General features: G+C 34.8%; 1 protein-coding gene across 1 annotated transcript; it reads right to left on the bottom strand.

The window, feature by feature from the left end:
- Positions 1-990: 990 nt before the first annotated feature.
- LOC111420162 (von Willebrand factor-like) lies at positions 991-19,372 on the bottom strand. The gene is made up of 12 exons (XM_023053086.2): positions 19,278-19,372; positions 18,887-19,219; positions 18,574-18,837; positions 14,672-14,831; positions 14,343-14,617; positions 14,095-14,256; positions 11,285-11,465; positions 10,522-11,236; positions 6,446-6,754; positions 5,824-6,394; positions 5,534-5,774; positions 991-1,308 (listed from the first exon to the last, which is right to left on the bottom strand). Exons 1-12 carry the CDS (start codon positions 19,350-19,352, stop codon positions 1,079-1,081), a joined length of 3,516 nt encoding a protein of 1,171 aa, XP_022908854.2. The 5' UTR covers positions 19,353-19,372; the 3' UTR covers positions 991-1,078.

The raw sequence follows: 19,372 nt of genomic DNA, 5'->3' as shown, positions 1-19,372 counted from the left end.
ACAAAATTTTCAATTTAATACGATTTTTATTTAACAAACAAATAAATGTAACAAATTTTCTTTTCGTTTTAAATCCAATCCTGTTCATTTTTTCCCCTCAGAATCGTTTCGAAAACCACCCCAACCATCCACTCATCTCTCGTGGGGTGCGCTAATACACAGCTAATAACCGAATGTCGACACTTCCGGTTCACTAAGCTACTACAGCGACGGGGAGCTTTCGACCTATTTCTTTTCATCTCTTTCTCACCCAAGCTTCCACCAGGTCTCTTTAATTCTCTTCCATCCTTTGCTAGAATAAATTCATTTATACGTTTATAGTAGTTGGTTTGGTTGTGTATCCAGAGGCGGTCATTATGACCGTCGACGGCGACGTGACAATCCCATTGGGGTCGTCCTCGTTGACGTAATGGATGAGATACGCCCGACCGGATTCGGATTATTTTTTTATTAGCCGATTATGGTAATAATGCCCCCTCGAGGAGTCTTCTTTATTATTGTGTAGAGAGATGGGATAAATGGGAGGGCAAAAAGTGTAACGAAGTTAAAAGTTGTTACGGTCTCCTACCGTTGATAATTTTATTATTCCTTTCATTTTTTTTTTTGTATTTTTGCGGCGTTTTATTCATTGTAGGCTTAAAAAAATTATTTCAAAATTAAAATTAAAATTAAATTTAAATAACGTTGAGTTAGGCAACTTTTTATACATATAATCGAATTTAAATCAAATATTAATAGATGGCGCTTAAATATCATTTTTTATCACCTTTAATAAAATTAATTAATTAAATTCTTTTAAATATTAAATTTAAGTGGAATTTTTTAAATTAAGTTATGAACCAATTTTATTTTAACTTTAATTAGTAATCTTTTTTAAAAATCGTAACTTAAATACGCACTTAATAGATGGCGATACATGTATTGTAGTTTTATGATAAAGGGGACATCATTTAGCAAAGATGGCCATAGATGGGGCTATATGAAATAAATTTTTAATTAAATGCATTATTTACATTTATTTCTTCAATTAAAAACATTTTTTTTGCAATAAACATGTTATTAATTCGAAATTAAATTTTTAACCATTCAACCATCTCAAAAGTCTTCTTGTAGCAGGACATTGACTTACAGGAACACATTGTGTGTTAGTTCCATCTAAATAAACCTGTCCAGAAGGACATTTTGGATCTTTGCAAGCTTCAACGCAGATTTTATCAGGGCAATTAAATCCGACAGTGTTGTCACAATTTTCTCTTGCACATGGAGTTTCGCAAGGGAATAGTGCTTTATTTCCAGTACAAGATACAGCTAAAATTAAATAAAATGGCTTGAGAAATTAATTAAAAAAAAGAGCAGGAAATGAACTTAATTAGAAAAAGATAGCAGTAGAGTTGGCGACCTGGAAAGAAGCAGGGGATAGAGAGTACGAGGGATACGCTAGAGCTGTTAAGAGGGGTGCGGGAAACGAAGTGGACCCGGTCGGTACTGGAGGAAGGCTGGGGGAGAGAAAGGGCGCGAGCAAGAACATCATCATAGTTCAGGGTGGGGAGAATATCGTGGATAGCGCGGAATTGAAGAATGATGTGGTGAAGAAGCTAGAAAAAAAAGACACCTGGAAAGACGTAAAGTTGAAAAGGGTAACCAAGCTGAAAAACAAGAGGGTATTAATAGAGGGAGACTCGGGGAGGGATGTTGAATTGGTAAGGGAGAAGATCGGGGGTCAGGACACAACGATACGGGAACCAGCAATGGTGTGGCCTAAGGTGATACTCTATGACGTGGACAGAGAGATGAACGAGCAGCTATGGGGTAAAAACACTGAGCAAGGGGTTGGAATAGGTTGGCATGACTTCAAGAATGAGGTCAGAATATTGTTCAAGACGGGCAGAAGGGAAAAGGGGGTGGTAAATTATGTTATGGAAGTGTCAGGGAGAGTGAGAAGGGAGATTACAAGATTTGGGAGGGTATATATTGGGTTGTCGTCACTGAGAATTGACGACTTCATAGACGTGAAGAGGTGCTACAGATGCCAGACATCTCCAACGTTTCTGCAAATCGGAGACGGTATATGGGCATTGTGCGGAAAAGGGCCACGAGTTTAAGAACTGTGGGAATAGGGAGAGAGAGGCGGTATGTGCAAACTGCAAGGCCATGACAGACACGAAACAAGGGACAGAAACTGTGGGGAATACCAGATAGCGGCGGAGTTGGTGAAGAGAAGTATTAATTATGACGACATGAAGAGAGGACAGCAAGGGACTTTATCAAAAAACTAGACGGGGGAGGGGAGAAGCCAGAGAAGAGCGAGGGGCTGAAAATGGTGTTCTGGAATGTAGCGGGGATTACGAATAAGGGAGGGCAGTTCTGGGAATACCTGAAGAGATTTGAGGTGATTTGTATGGTGAAGACCTGGGTTGATGAAGGAGGGTGGGCAAAGATTGAGGGAAAATTGCCAGAAGGGTATAGATGGGATTGCGTGTATGCAGAGAGAAGAAGTAAGAGAGGAAGAACGTGCGGGGGTATTATAACAGGAATAGCGAGAGGAATTACGGAGGAGAGTAAGACGGAGGGGAGATGGAGGCAGAAGGGAATGGTAAAAAGGCAGATCAGCTGGGGGAGAGAGACGGTGCAGATAGTTACTGTGTATAGCAAGTCAATGAAAGAGACGAGAAAGCAATGGGATGAGATGGCAGGGGATGGGACGGAGGGATATATAATAATGGGAGGGGATTTCAATGCTAGAGTGGGCGAGGAGGGGGGAAGGGTTGAGATATGGGGAGAGGAGGGACGACGGCGGTCGAAGGATACTGTGCGGAATGGAGAAGGAACAGAAATGCTGAGATGGGTGGAGGAGAACGGATGGGAGATACTGAATGGGAATAAAGAGGAAGGAGAGGAAGGGGAGTATACTTACATCGGGGCGAGGGGGACATCTGTGATTGTTTATGTATTGGTGGATCAGGAAATGTGGGAGGGGGTGGAAAGGTTTAAAGTGGGAGAAGCGGTAGAGTCGGATCACCAACCGTTGGAGGTGGAGGTAAAGGGGGTGGGCGGCAGAAGAAGGGGTAGCATTCTACAGGGGAAACCTAGACACTTGGCAACAGAGGATACAAGAGATCAACGGGTTGGAAGAGCTTACCCAGGTAGTGCGGGAGGCAACACTGAAAAGGGAGTGTGTACGTAGGGGGGACAAAGTGGGGAGGAACGACTGGTATGATGGCGAGTGCAAGAAGGCGAAGAGGGAGGCGAGAAGGAGGTTGAGACTGTGGAGACGGGGGAAGATAGGGATGGATAAATATAGGGAAGCCAGGAGAGAATACAGAGAGTTATGCAGTAGAAAGAAAACAGAATTGAGGGAAAAGGAGGCGGCAGAGATTAGGGGGATAACAAGGGAAGGGGAGGTCTGGAGGTATCTGAAAAAAGGAAAGAAGGGTAGGGAGACGATAACCAGCGAAATACACATGACAGAATGGAAGAGTTACTTTATGGGATTATTGGGAGGGGTTGAAACGAGGCTAACGGGGTTGGGAGGATATGAAGGAGATAGCAGAAGAGAAGATGGAGGCGGTGCTTAGGAGATTGAAGAAGGGAAAGGCGCCAGGTAAAGATGGGATACGTAACGAAGCATGCTTGGAAGCATCAAGGGTGGTGCGAGTGAAGTTGTTGGAGGGGATGAATATCGTATGGAGAGGGGGTGGGATTCCGGAGGGATGGAAAGTGGGGGTAATTTGCCCAGTATATAAAAAGGGTAATAAGGGAAGTGTAGAGAGCTACAGGGGAATTAACCTACTAGACTCGGCATACAAGGTATACACGAAGATACTGCTGGGAAGATTGGAGGAGGAGATGGAGTTGGGGGGAATTTTGCCGGATGGGCAGGCAGGCTTTCGGAACGGAAGGGGAGCAATCGACAACGTGTATGTGTTGAAGCATTTGGCAGATCGAGAGCTGAATAAGAAGGGAGGGAAATTGTACGCCCTGTTTATAGATTTGAAGGCGGCTTTTGATAAGGTGGATAGGGGGAAGTTGTGGGAGAAGATGGGGAGGAGGGGGATAACGGAACACCTAATTGCGAGAGTGAAGAAAATATACATGGAGACGATGGCTAGGATAAAAGTGGGAGATAAGCTGAGCGACGAGTTCTGGACGACGAAGGGACTGAGGCAGGGATGTCCGCTGAGCCCAAGTCTGTTTGCACTGTATACGGCGGACCTGGAGAAAAGATTGGGGAAGGGGCAGATGGGAGGATTGGTGGTGGGAGGTAGAAAGGTGTATATGTTAGCATACGCGGATGACATCGTGGTCATGGCGAGAGAAGCGGTGGAGATGAAGGAGATGATAAAGATATTGGAAAGATATTTTAGGGGGAAGGGGCTGGAAGTAAATGTGGGGAAGACAAGGATGATGAAGTTTTGTAAGGGTGGGAGAAAAAGAACAGAAAACTGGAGATGGGAGAGAAAGGAGATCGAGGAGGTTAGGGAGTATACTTACTTGGGGTATGTGTTTAGGGAGGGGTCGCATGTGATAGCTATGGCAAAAAAGGCGAATAAGGTGATGGGACAAGTATGGGGTTGGGGGAAGAGAGTCTTTGGAAGGAATGTGGCAGCGAGGAAGATTATGGTTGAAGGTCTGGTTAGCAGTGTGATGATGTATGGGGCAGAGGTATGGGGATGGAGGGAGCAGGGACCGCTGGAGGACGTGCAGGCTAGATATTGGAGATGGGTGCTTGGAGTGGCGAGAGAAACACCGGGGTATATAGTGAGGGAAGAGGTAAAGGTGGATAAGGTCAGGGTGGAGGCGGGCAGGAGGGCAGTGAAATATGAAGAAAGAATAGAAGGGAGGCCAAGCTGTGGGATCCTGGGGGAGTGTTGGAGGGAAATTAGAGGGGGAAAGGTCAGATATGGGAAAGGACACAGAGACAACTATTATAGACGAGCGGGCTACTCGGTAACGGAGATAAATAGTAGACGAAGGGTGGGTAGAGAGATGTGGAGGGAGTTGAGAGACAGGGACCGAGATGTGCAGAGACAGGAAAGAAGGACACAAATAAAAGAGGGAAGGTATAACGAAAGATACAGGGACATAATTACGGAGGGGCTGCCTAGATACTTGTTATTGAAAAGAGATGAGGAAGGGAAAAAGTTGGTGGCTAGGTTCCGTTGTGGAAACGAGGAGAGAGCCAACAAATACTGGATGGCCGATGAGGAGAGGTGGTGTAGGCTGTGCAGGGAGGAATGGGAAACGTTAGAACACATGCTGAATGGGTGCAGTGAGTTGAGGGAGGAGGAGATGGACCGAAGGCAGATCTTAGGAGAGGGGGGAGAGGGGAAACGATGGATGAGAATGGTGATGGGGGTGAGGAGACAAAGGGATGGGTGAGGGGATGATTGGGCCGAGGAGCCGAGGGCGTGGAAATGGAGGAAGAGGGTAGAGAGTGAAAGTAATATTTGAATAATGTAAAGAATTGTAAACAATTACTGTATACAATAAACTCTTAATAATAATTAATTAAAAAGATATTTGAAGTACTCACGACACATGGTTGCAGTCCTCCAATCAACCGGAGCTCCAGCCTCAGTACATAATTGGGCATAAGATGAAATTACAGCGCAATAATGATTTTTACGTTGAGCTGGAGGAACTCCTTTTTGCTGTTGGGAATTTTGTCGGCATTTTTCTAACCATGGTTCAACCGGAACTAAGTAATTACAAGTTTTAAAGACTCCATTCTTAAGATATTCGCAAGGGTCATCGGGAATAAGCATGGAATAAGGCTAAAAATGAAAAAATTAATACAAAAAAAATTAATGATTAATAATTTACTCCAATTTCAGTTGCCGAAGCACAACTTGAATCGCGTTTCCAATTATTAACAAAATCAACGACTCCATTTAACGTTTTCCCAGGTACTTCTAAATCATTAGCTGGGTTATTATCGTATTGGCCACATAAACCTGAACTGTGTTGAGTTAACCATAAAGGACTGACATGAACTTGGAGTTGGCCGCTTCGATTCCAAACGAATCTTATCCCAGCATTGAGAACATCAACTAAAACTGAAGCACCCATATCGGTCATAATCAAATTGGTTAATTGGCTTTGAACGATGGTTCCATCGATGTTGAAGATAATTGTTTCTGTAACTCCGTTCGTGGCTCTTCTATGAATTGATGCAGTTCGCATACAAGCCCCAGTGGGGCAAGAAGATGACTCAATTGTAGCTCTAATCATCCCAAAAGTAGGCGATTGATAAAAGAACACAACATATTCGCAATATCCTTCAAACGAAAAGATCGTGTCATCGAACGATCTGATATGAACATCTCCAGAAGCAATACAAGTTTCCCAATGATCAGTTTCAGGGATACACTCCCATAATCCCGCGTTACAAGTACTTAAAAAATAAATTAATTATTTTACGTTGAGTAAAAATTGATTTTTTTACCATCTTTCTTCCCGGTTGCTTATAACGGAGTTATCGGGGTAACTGATTCCTTTATAAATGCATGGACACTCTTCGGGACGAACGCAAACTCCAATTGCGGTGTCCAAAACGAATCCAACTACACATTCGCATCCTCCAACGCAATTTTCAAAGTTAGGGCGTTCTTCTAAATGCTTGTTGTAACAAGTTAAGGTGTTGGTTCGTTTGCAACCGGCGTAAACCAAGAATGTATTTGGGCAATCTTGGCTTGGATCTGTTATTTCTGTTGAGGAGCTATCGGTTATCACCCAACGTCCGTTTACGCAAGTGCTGTTAAAAAGAAGTATAAAAAAGATAATTTAAAATTATAATTTTGTAGAATAAAGATCGAAAGATGATGTTAATACTTAGGAGACAATAAAAGTATGCAACATAGTGATATATTATGCTAACTAGCGCTACCTACTACTATTACTAGAATTAACACAAGACCTAGAACTAGAAATATTCGAGTTTAGCCGCACGTCTCTAAAGACGGCTATATTTTGTGTTCTTAAACCCTTTTTTATTATATTTTGAAATAAATACACTCATAACTTCAATGTTAATTTGTATGTATAGTGTTGACGATAACAAACGAAAATAAATACAATAATAAGTAAATAAATAAATAATAATTATTAATTTAAATTTACCGCCAAAATATCTACTGATATTTTCTGCTGATTTTTCCCAGTGTAAATCTGACTTTCGCGTTTACTCCTCCTGGTTTAAAAACAGAGTATAGTTCTAGTGCAAGTGTTAGCTCTAGTTTTAATTGTTATTCAGCGCTAAGTTGTATATTTTTAAGTTTCGGGTTTAACCCTGTGTCTTCAGACGCTGAATGTTAGGTAAGGTTAGTTTTGTTTACAAACATTAATTATACCATGAAGTATTCTTTGGCAATTAGTAATGGCAATTATAGCGTGAAGTTTTCTTTTGTAATCTCAATTATAGCGTGAAGGAATGTGAGGTAAGGTTAGTTTTGTTACAAACATTAATTATACCATGAAGTTTTCTTTGGCAATTAGTAATGGCAATTATAGCGTGAAGTTTTCTTTTGTAATGTCAATTATAGCGTGAAGAAATGTTGGGTAAGGTTAGTTTTGTTTACAAACATTAATTATACCATGAAGTTTTCTTTGGCTAGTACTAACACTAGACCTAGAACTAGAAAGTATAGGGTTTAGCCGTGCGTCTTCAGACTAAATCCACATTTTTATATTTTTTTTAATATTGACGTATCTAAGAGCAAAAGTGTAAGAGAGCAATATTGTTAAGAATAAAATTTGCCACAACTTTTGTTCTAAAAGATTTTATGTATTGTGCTCTGTTCCCAAATTGTTACTATAGCAACACGAAAAAGTAAAATATTCATCAAATTTTTACATTTTTGTATTTTTCTCAATATTGACGTGTCTAAGAGCAAAAGTGCAAGAGGGCAATATTGTTAAGAATAAAATTTACCACAACTTTTGTTCTAAAAGATTTTTTGTATTGTTTTTGGTTTCCCAAGTAATACCATAACACGAAAAAGCAATAAATTCATCAAATTTACATATTTTCTTATATATCTCGACATAGGTGCATCTCAAAGCAAAGGTACAAGAGAGCAATATTGTTAAGAATAAAATTTGCCACAACTTTTGTTCTAAAAGATTTTTTGTATTTTGCTTTGTTCCTCAAGTATTACCATAACAACATGAAAGAGCAAAATATTCATTAAATTTCCACATTTTTGTATTTTTCTCAATATTGACGTGTCTAAGAGCAAAAGTGCAAGAGAGCAATATTGTTAAGAATAAAATTTGCCATAACTTCTGTTCTGAAAGATTTTTTGTATTGTGCTCTGTTCCCCAAGTGTTACCATAACAACATGAAAAAGCAACAAATTTATCAAAATTTCTCATTTTTATATTTTTCTCAATATTGACGTGTCTAAAAGCAAAAGTGTAAGAGAGCAATATTGTTAAGAATAAAATTTGCCATAACTTTTGTTCTAAATGATTTTTTGTATTGTGCTGTGTTTCCCAAGTGTTACCATAGCAACATGAAAAAGCAAGATATTCATCAAATTTTCACATTCTTGTATTTTTCTCAATATTGACGCATCTATGAGCAAAAGTGTAAAAGAGCAATATTGTTAAGAATAAAATTTGCCACAACTTTTGTTCTAAAGGATTTTATGTATTGGGTTCTGCTTCCCAATTGATATCATTAACAACATGAAAAAGCAAAATATTCATCAAATATTCACATTTTTGTATATTTCTCAATATTGCCGTATCTAAGAGCAAAAGTATAAGAGAGCAATATTGCTAAGAGTAAAATTTGCCATAACTTTTAGTCTAAAAGATTTCTTGTACTGTCTTTGGTTTCCCAAGTAATACCATAACACGAAAAAGCAACAAATTCTCATATTTTCTTATATATCTCGACATAGGTGAATCTGATGGCAAAAGTACAAGAGAGCAATATTGTTAAGAATGAAATTTGCCACAACTTTTGTTCTAAAAGATTTTTTGTATTTTGCTTTGTTCCCCAAGTATCACCATAACAACATGAAAGAGCAAAATATTCATCAAATTTCCACATTTTTGTAGTTTTCTCAATATTGACGTGTCTAAGGGCAAAAGTGCAAGAGAGCAATATTGTTAAGAATAAAATTTGCCACAACTTTTGTTCTAAAAGTTTCTTTGTATTGTGCTCTGTCCCCCAGGTGTTACCATAGCAACATGAAAAAGCAAGATATTCATCAAATTTTCTCATTTTTGTATTTTTCTCAATATTGACGTGTCTAAGGGCAAAAGTGCAAGAGAGCAATATTGTTAAGAATAAAATTTGCCACAACTTTTGTTCTAAAAGATTTTTTGTATTGTGCTCTGTTCCTCAAATATTACCATAACAACATGAAAGAGCAAGATATTCATCAAATTTTCTCATTTTTGTATTTTTCTCAATATTGACGTGTCTAAGAGCAAAAGTGCAAGAGAGCAATATTGTTAAGAATGAAATTTGCCACAACTTTTGTTCTAAAAGATTTTTTGTATTTTGCTTTGTTCCCCAAGTATTACCATAACAACATGAAAGAGCAAAATATTCATCAAATTTCCTCATTTTTGTATTTTTCTCAATATTGACGTGTCTAAGAGCAAAAGTGCAAGAGAGCAATATTGTTAAGAATGAAATTTGCCACAACTTTTGTTCTAAAAGTTTTTTTGTATTGTGCTCTGTCCCCCAGGTGTTACCATAGCAACATGAAAAAGCAAGATATTCATCAAATTTTCTCATTTTTGGATTTTTCTCAATATTGACGTATCTAAGGGCAAAAGTGCAAGAGACCAATATTGTTAAGAATAAAATTTGCCACAACTTTTGTTCTAAAAGTTTTTTTGTATTGTGCTCTGTCCCCCAGGTGTTACCATAGCAACAGGAAAAAGCAAGATATTCATCAAATTTTCTCATTTTTGTATTTTTCTCAATATTGACGTATCTAAGGGCAAAAGTGCAAGAGAGCAATATTGTTAAGAATAAAATTTGCCACAACTTTTGTTCTAAAAGTTTTTTTGTATTGTGCTCTGTTCCCCAGGTGTTACCATAGCAACATGAAAAAGAGAGCAATATTGCTCTTGAGAGCAGTATTGTTAAGAATAAAATTTGTTCCGATTTCCGAGTGTTGCCATTAACAACTTAAAAAATAACGAAATTCAGTAAAATCTCATATTTTCGTATTTTCCTCGATATCTATGCATCTGAGAACAAAACAGCAAGAGAACAATATTGTTAAGAACAAAATTTCGGAAATCAAAATTTTGAGCGAACGAATAAATGTAGCAAATTCATTATTTCATTACTGAAATGCATAAGCTAACCTTTTTTTCCACTTTTTAATGTTAAATTTTGTGCTTTTTAGTAATGACACAAAAAATATATATAAAAATATACTTTTTCTAAAATTTCTTTGGTATGGAAATAGATAGCCCCTTTTGAACAAAAACTCCTCAAGTGGTAAAGAATAATGAGAAAAATGTTTCAAATAAGATGTTTCAAATACTTACTATTTTAAAGCTTGATCTTTATCAACGAAATAATTTCCTGCGCTAAATCTAGCACCATTCCATATACAAGTACATTGATTAATTGGAACGCATTGATCGTTATAATTCATCGCTTGTCCTGCAGGACATCTACACCCTCCCTCACACTCTTCCACGCAATTACCACTTAATGAGATATCATCGCAAGTTTGGCAAGAACTTCCACAAGCTTGATAAGTTTGTCCACTTGGGCAAGTCACAGAACATTGAGTAATCGTATCCCTCCAATTAACAGTAATCCCATTCTTAAAACATTTCCTTTCTTGCACCATAAAATGCTCGCATAAACACCTGGTGTCATCATCCTCGCAATTACACCCATCATAAACGCAATCTTCATAATCAGCTTGAGGGTTAGCGGAACATCCGGCGAATAAACTTGAGATAATGGGCGAGCAAATATTTTCAGCGTTTACTTCCCTCGATGGATTTACGAGACACGGATGAATTGGTTCTGCGACGTTTTCGTTCTCACAGCTTCCGGGAACCTTCCAAGAATGTCCAAATTCGTTGGGGTCAGTTGTTATTGTATCATCGGGTTTGGTGAAATCATCAACTTGAGTGTCGGTGAGGGTCCCAAGTAAACCTTCAACTCGGTTATGGAAAACCCATGGAACGCAAACTCGAACGTACCATTGGCCGGTGAATTGAATTGTGATTCCGTTCCATAAAGTAACTAAAATAAATTTTTAGATGATGTGATTAGTTAAAATTGATGTGGTACCTTGAACGAATTCCGTGGTGGGCTTGCTGATTAAGAAATCGGGTAAATTCGGATATGGGAACCATCCGATTGTGTTGCCATTAACTGTAACAACTTGTGATTGTCCCAAAACGATGTTGTATCCATCGATGTTGATGAGGACTCTTGCGCAAACAGCTGGGGCGGACGAAGTGATGTCTTTCTGATGATTCAAGTGAATTAATTAATTAATCTTCGAGCGGGCGCGCCAGATCTTATAACACGAGCGGGAGAGTGTCATAAAATTAATATGTATTACGTTATTTTTAATAAAACAGTTAAAACACATTTTGCTAGTAGACAATTTAAAAAGGTGTAAAATGAGTCCAAACTCGACCTATCTAGGTGGTTTCCCACCCAAGATATATTTGTTTTTAAAAATCAAGATGGCCGAAAACAAAATACCAATTATTTATGTCATTTATGGTTTTGAAAGTGAATTTTATGATAGATATAGAGTATGATATAACAAATTAGGTTAGAATTTTCCGATCTTTACAAAAATCGTATTATTTTTTTTGTTTTTTAAAATTAAGAAAATCCAAGATGGCCGAAAGTAAATGATGCGTGTATATTACGGTAGATAATTAAAAAACGCGTAAAATGAGTCCAAACTCGACCTATCTATGTGTTATAACATCGGAGATATCTTTGTTTTTAAAAATCAAGATGGCCGAAAACAAAACACTAATTAATTATGTCATTTATGCTTTTAGAAGTGAATTTTATAATAGATATAAAGTGTGATATATCAAATTGGGTTAAAATTTTCCGATCTATACAAAAATCGTATTATTTTTTTTGTTTTTTAAAATTAAGAAAATCTGAGATGGTCGAAAATAAATAATGCGTGTATATTACAGTAGATAATTAAAATCTGCGTAAAATGAGTCCAAGCTCGACCTATCTATGTGTTATAACATCGGAGATATCTTTGTTTTTAAAAATCAAGATGGCCGAAAACAAAACACTAATTATTTATGTCATTTATGGTTTTGAAAGTGAATTTTATGATAGATATAAAGTGTGATATATCAAATTAGGTTAAAATTTTCCGATCTTTACAAAAATCGCATTATTTTTTTGTTTTTTAAATTTTGTAAAATTTAAGATCGTCAAAAATAAATAATGCGTGTATATTACAGTAGATAATTAAAAACTGCGTAAAATGAGTCCAAACTCGACATATCTATGTGTTACAACACCTGAGATATATTTGTTTTAAAAAATCAAGATGGCCGAAAACAAAACACTAATTAATTATGTCATTTATGCTTTTAGAAGTGAATTTTATGATAGATATAAAGTGTAATATATCAAATTAGGTTAGAATTTTCCGATCTTTACAAAAATCGTATTATTTTTTTTGTTTTTTAAATTTTAAAAAATCTAATATGGTCGAAAATAAGTAATGTGTGTATATTAAGATAGTTAACTAAAAAACGCGTGAAATGAGCCCAAACTCGACCTATCTATGTGTTATAACACCTGAGATATATTTGTTTTAAAAAATCAAGATGGCCGAAAACAAAACACTAATTAATTATGTCATATATGGTTTTAGAAGTGAATTTTATGATAGATATAAAGTGTAATATATCAAATTAGGTTAGAATTTTCCGATCTTTACAAAAATCGTATTATTTTTTTTGTTTTATAAATTTTAGAAAATCTAATGTGGTCGAAAATAAATAATGTGTGTATATTACGGTAGTTAATTAAAAAACGCGTGGAATGAGCCCAAACTCGACCTATCTATGTGTTATAACAGCTGAGATATATTTGTTTAAAAAAATCAAGATGGCCGAAAACAAAACACTAACTATTTATGTCATTTATGGTTTTGAAAGTGAATTTTATGATAGATATAAAGTGTGATATATCAAATTAGGTTAGAATTTTCCGATCTTTACAAAAATCGTATCATTTTTTCTGTTTTTTAAATTTTATAAAATGCAATATGATCGAAAATAAATAGTGTGTGTATATTGCTGTAGATAATTAAAAAACCCGTAAAATGAGTCCAAACTCGGCCTATCTATGTGTTATAACACCCGAGATATCTTTCTTTTTTAAAATCAAGATGGCCGAAAACAAAACACTAATTATTTATGTCATTTATGGTTTTGAAAGTGAATTTTATGATAGATATAAAGTGTGATATATCAAATTAGGTTAGAATTTTCCGATCTTTACAAAAATCGTATTATTTTTTTTGTTTTCTAAATTTTATAAAATCCAAGATGGTCTAAAATAAATAATGCATGTATATTCCGGTAGACAATTAAAAAATGTGTAAAATGAGTCCAAACTCGACCTATTTATGTGTTATAACACCCGAGATATCTTTCTTTTAAAAAATCAAGATGGCCGAAAACAAAACACTAATTATTTATGTCATTTATGGTTTTGAAAGTGAAATTTATGATAGATATAAAGTGTGATATATCAAATTAGGTTAAAATTTTCCGATCTTTACAAAAATCGTATTATTTTTATTGTTTTTTCAATTTTAGAAAATATAAGATCCAAACTCGGCCTATCTATGTGTTATAACACCCGAGATATCTTTCTATTTAAAAATCAAGATGGCCGAAAACAAAACACTAATTAATTATGTCATTTATAGTCTTAAAAGTGAATTTGATGGTAGATATAGAGTGTGATATATCAAATTAGGTTAGAATTTCCCGATCTATAACGAGATATATCATAAAAACGAAAATTGTTATAAATTTTATGACAGCGCGCCCGCTCGAAGGTTAAGAAGTTGATTTAAATTGTTTACTTACATAAATACCGCTAGCTGTGTAAACGTAGTGGTCGCAAATGATATCAAAACCGTTCCCACGAACGAGATAATACAAGCATTTTCCTTGGAAATCGTATTTTTTGCCATCGAATGTGGTGCAGTGGGGGTCCCCAATGCATTCAGCACAAACCATGCAATCATTCTGAAAAAAAATCATTTAGCAAAACTCCAAATTAATTTGTAATTAATTTTATTTTAAAGCTCATCCTTATCCTTATCTTTACATACATTAGTACAAGACCATTGCCCATTTGAGCAAGTACAAGAATTACATTCTTGTTGGGTCGTCGTCCCGCTCGCATAATAAGTCCCATCGTAAAAGCAAGGACATTCGGAGAGTGTTAAACACTCATCCTCGTATAATCTTAACCCGTTTGAGCAATAACACCCTTCTTCGCAATCGTATAAGCTTGGATCGGTCACTTCGGGTTCCCAACAATCTAATTGTTTGTTGTTGTGGGCGCATCTCATATAACTTTCATCAGGGACCGAACATGAGATTGCTAAAACGCTTTTTTTTTAATTTTCTCTTAATTAATTAATTTATGGTTACTTACGACACATTGTAGCACCTCTCCAACTCACCAACATGTCAAAACCAACCTCGCAAGTTCTTACAAACATGTCTAACATGGAACATTCGCAATCGACTGCGTTTGATAAAGCGCAAGAGCAATAACTTGACATGCAAATATCGAGGAAAGCGCCGGCAATTAACTGAAAATTAATTAATTCATTAAATTAATGTTTACTAATTAAGGCATGGAAGTTTTGTAACAAAACTATAAGATTTCTCCCCTTCACTTGTTCTCATTGTCAGTGGCGTCCAACTAAAATTTTTGTTCTAAAAGATTTTTATACAAATTTTCGTATTTTTCTCAATATCAATGCATTTAAGAGCAAAAGTGCAAGAGGGCAATATTGTTAAAGATACAATTTACTACAACTTTTGTTCTAAAAGCTTTTTTGTATCGTACTTCGTTTCTGAGTACTATCATTAAAACTTGAAGAAGTAACAAATTCGTGAAATTTTCACATTTTTGTATTTTTCACAATATTGACGTATTTAAGAGCAAAAGTGCAAGAGAGCAATATTGTTAAGAATTAAATTAGCCACAACTTTTGTTCTAAAAGATTTTTTGTATTGTGCTCTGTTACCCAAGTGTTACCATAGCAACATGAAAAAGCAAAATACTTATCAAATATACACATTTTTGTATTTTTCTCAATATTGACGTATATAAGAGCAAAAGCACTAGAGAGCAGTATTGTTAAGAATAACATTTGCTACAACTATTGTACTAAAAGTTTTTTTGTATCGTGCTTTGTTTCCTGAGTACTATCATTAACAACTTGAAAAAGTAACAAATTCGTGAAATTTTCACATTTTTGTATTTTTCTCAATATTGACGGGTCTAAGAGCAAAAGTGTAAAAGAGCAATACTGTTAAAGATAACATTTGCTACAACTTTTGTTCTAAAAGTTTTTTTGTATTGTGCACTACTTCCCTAATGTTACCATTAACATGAAAAAGCAACAAATTCATTAAATTTTCACATTTTTATATTTTTCTCAATATTGACGTATCTAAGAGCAAAAGTGCAAGAGAGCAATATTGTTAAGAATTAAATTTGCCACAACTTTTGTTCTAAAAGATTTTTTGTATTATGCTCTGTTACCCAAGTGTTACCATAGCAACATGAAAAAGCAAAATACTTATCAAATATTCACATTTTTGTATTTTTCTCAATATTGACGTATCTAAGAGCAAAAGCACTAGAGAGCAGTATTGTTAAGAATAAAATTTGCTACAACTATTGTACTAAAAGCTTTTTTGTATCGTGCTTTGTTTCCCGAGTGCTACCATTAACACCTTGAAAAAGTAACAAATTCATCAAATTTTCACATTTTTGTATTTTTCTCAATATTGACGTATCTAAGAGCAAAAGCACGAGAGAGCAGTATTGTTAAGAATAAAATTTGTTACAAGTTTGGTTCTAAAAGTTTTTTTGTATCGTGCTCTATTTCCCGAGTATTATCATTATTATATAATATAAATTCAATAAAAATCAATACTTTTTCTGGTCTTTTTCAATTTATTGTCTAACCGGTTTCGGCTTACGCCATCATCAGAGACATTAGAAATATAGATTAGATTTTAACAACTTATTTTCCATTTAGTTGTTTATGTAAACGGCTTCACAAAGGTATACAAGATAAAATTATAAATATGAACATATTAAAACTCGCGTTAAAAGTTAAAATTTACACGTTAACATATAAAACAATACTATAAAACTTGGATTGCCGGGCACGAATTTAAATTTATATTATATAAAAAAAAAATAACTGGTCAACATGGATCAAACTCCCTCATCTTATTATCATTATGCCATTAACAACTTGAAAAAGCAACAAATTCATAAAATTTTCACATTTACATATTTTTCTCGATATTTACGCATTCCAGAGGAAAAGTGCAAGAGAGCAATATTGTTAAAGATAAAATTTGCTACAACTTTTGTTCTAAAAGTTTTTTTGTATTGTGCACTACTTCCTTACTATTACCATTAACATGAAAAAGCAACAAATTCATTAAATTTTCACATTTTTATATTTTTCTGAATATTGACGTATCTAAGAGCAAAAGTGCAAGAGAGCTATATTGTTAAGAATTAAATTTGCCACAACTTTTATTATAAAAGTTTTTTTGTATCGTGCTTTATTGCCCGTGTGTTACCATTAACAAGAAAAAGTAACAAATTTATCAAATTTTCACATTCTTGTATTTTTCTCAATATTGACGTATCTAAGAGCAAAAGTGTAAGAGAGCAATATTGTTAAGAATTAAATTTCCTACAACTTTTGTACTAAAAGTTTTTTTGTGCCGTGCTTTGTTTCCCGAGTGCTAATAACAACATGAAAAAACAACAAATTTATCAAATTTTCACATTTTTGTATTTTTCTCAATATTGACGAATCTAAGAGCAAAAGTGCAAGAGAACAATATTGTTAAGAATAAAATTTGCCACAACTTTTGTTCTAAAAGTTTTTTTGTATTGTGCTCTGTCCCCAGGGTGTTACCATAGCAACATGAAAAAGCAAGATATTCATAAAATTTTCTCATTTTTATATTTTTCTCAATATTGACATATCTTAGAGCAAAAGTGCAAGAGAGCAATATTGTTAAGAATTAAATTTGCCACGACTTTTATTATAAAAGTTTTTTTGTATCGTGCTTTATTGCCCGTGTATTACCATTAACAAGAAAAAGTAACAAATTTATCAAATTTTCAGATTTTTGTATTTTTCTCAATATTGACGTATCTAAGAGCAAAAGTGCAAGAGAGCAATATTGTTAAAGATAAAATTTGCTACAACTTTTGTTCTAAAAGTTTTTTTGTATTGTGCACTACTTCCCTAATGTTACCATTAACATGAAAAAGCAACAAATTCATTAAACTTTCACATTTTTATATTTTTCTCAATATTGACGTATCTAAGAGCAAAAGTGCAAGAGAGCAATATTGTTAAGAATTAAATTTGCCACAACTTTTATTATAAAAGTTTTTTTGTATCGTGCTTTATTGTCCGTGTGTTACCATTAACAAGAGAAAATAACAAATTTATCAAATTTTCACATTTTTATATTTTTCTCAATATTGACGTATCTAAAAGCAAAAGTGCAACAGAGCAATATTGTTAAGAATTAAATTTGCCACAACTTTTATTATAAAAGCTTTTTTGTATTGTACACTACTTCCCTAATGTTACCATTAACATGAAAAAGCAACAAATTCATTAAATTTTCACATTTTTATATTTTTCTCAATATTGACGTATCTAAGAGCAAAAGTGCAAGAGAGCAATATTGTTAAGAATTAAATTTGCCACAACTTTTATTATAAAAGTTTTTTTGTATCGTGCTTTATTCCCCGAGTGCTACCATTAACACTTTGAAAAAGTAACAAATTCATCAAATGTTCACATTTTTGTATTTTTCTCAATATTGACGCATTCAAGAGCAAAAGTGCAAGAGAGCAATATTGTTAAGAATGAAATTTGCTACAACTTATGTACTAAAAGTTTTTTTGTGCCGTGCTTTATTTCCCGAGTGCTACCATTAACACTTTGAAAAAGTAACAAATTCATCAAATGTTCACATTTTTGTATTTTTCTCAATATTAACGCATTCAAGAGCAAAAGTGCAAGAGAGCAATATTGTTAAATATAAAATTTGCTACAACTTTTGTTCTAAAAGTTTTTTTGTATCGTGCTTTGTTTCCCGAGTGTTATCATTAAGGCACGGAACTTTTGTAACAAAACGATACGATTTCCCCCCTCCACTTGTTTTCAGTGGCGTCCTAGAAAATACTTCGTTGGCGACAAGTGGAGGGGGAAATCGTATCGTTTTGTTACAAAAATTCCGTGCCCTATTAATAATTGATTTAGTACTTACGGTGCAATCTCCGAATTGAGGGTTATTAATAAATAGGTTGTCACAAAAAGTTTGAGCAGCCGATAATTGATTTTGAGTACAAGTTAATGTAAATGCTGATGAAGTACAAGTTGTAGTGGCCCATGAATCAGCCCAAGCTGTAACTGAAGCAGCTTGTTGCCCGTTTGGTAATAATAAATCATCGTTAACACATCCGTTATTATCAGCGCATAATCCCAAAGTGTTCGGTGTTGTTGCCGAATTCTTCAAAATTATCTCAACGGTCTACAAAAAAAATAATAATAAATCTTTTCACCCAAAATTGTTTCCTTACATCTCCATCATATTTAATTTTCATATCCAAAGCGACGATTTTAACCACAACCATCCGACCTGGTCTACTAAATTTAACCCCACTCGTCGTGCTTGGAATCCCTTGGAAGTTACCATCTTTCGTTAAAGAAGCAACATTATTTAATAAAGTGATCACAAAAATTTTTCCACCCCAAACAACTTCCAAACTCGACGGATTCCTTTTATAGGTAACACTTAAACCTTTTCCCGGAATCAAAAGGAGTTGATAATTACAGCTTGATAGAAATCCATAAACGTTTCCATCGAAAGTTTTAACTTGGATATCATCGTAAATGATACAATTAACGGTGGGCTAAAATTATTTCTTTTTTAATACCTAATCGATTAAAAAAGAAAATTTAAAAACTTACACTTCGTTCACATTGTGCCGATATTTTATTAATCAGCAAAATTGCGATTAAAGAAAATAGTAAAAATTTCAGCATCTTTATTCTAAAATGATACT

The sequence above is a fragment of the Onthophagus taurus genome, chromosome 3 (genome assembly GCF_036711975.1).
Source record: "Onthophagus taurus isolate NC chromosome 3, IU_Otau_3.0, whole genome shotgun sequence".
In the NCBI taxonomy this organism is placed as follows: Eukaryota; Metazoa; Arthropoda; class Insecta; order Coleoptera; family Scarabaeidae; genus Onthophagus; species Onthophagus taurus.
The sequence above is the reverse complement of the archived record's forward strand: the minus strand, read 5'-3'. Positions and strand labels throughout refer to the sequence as shown.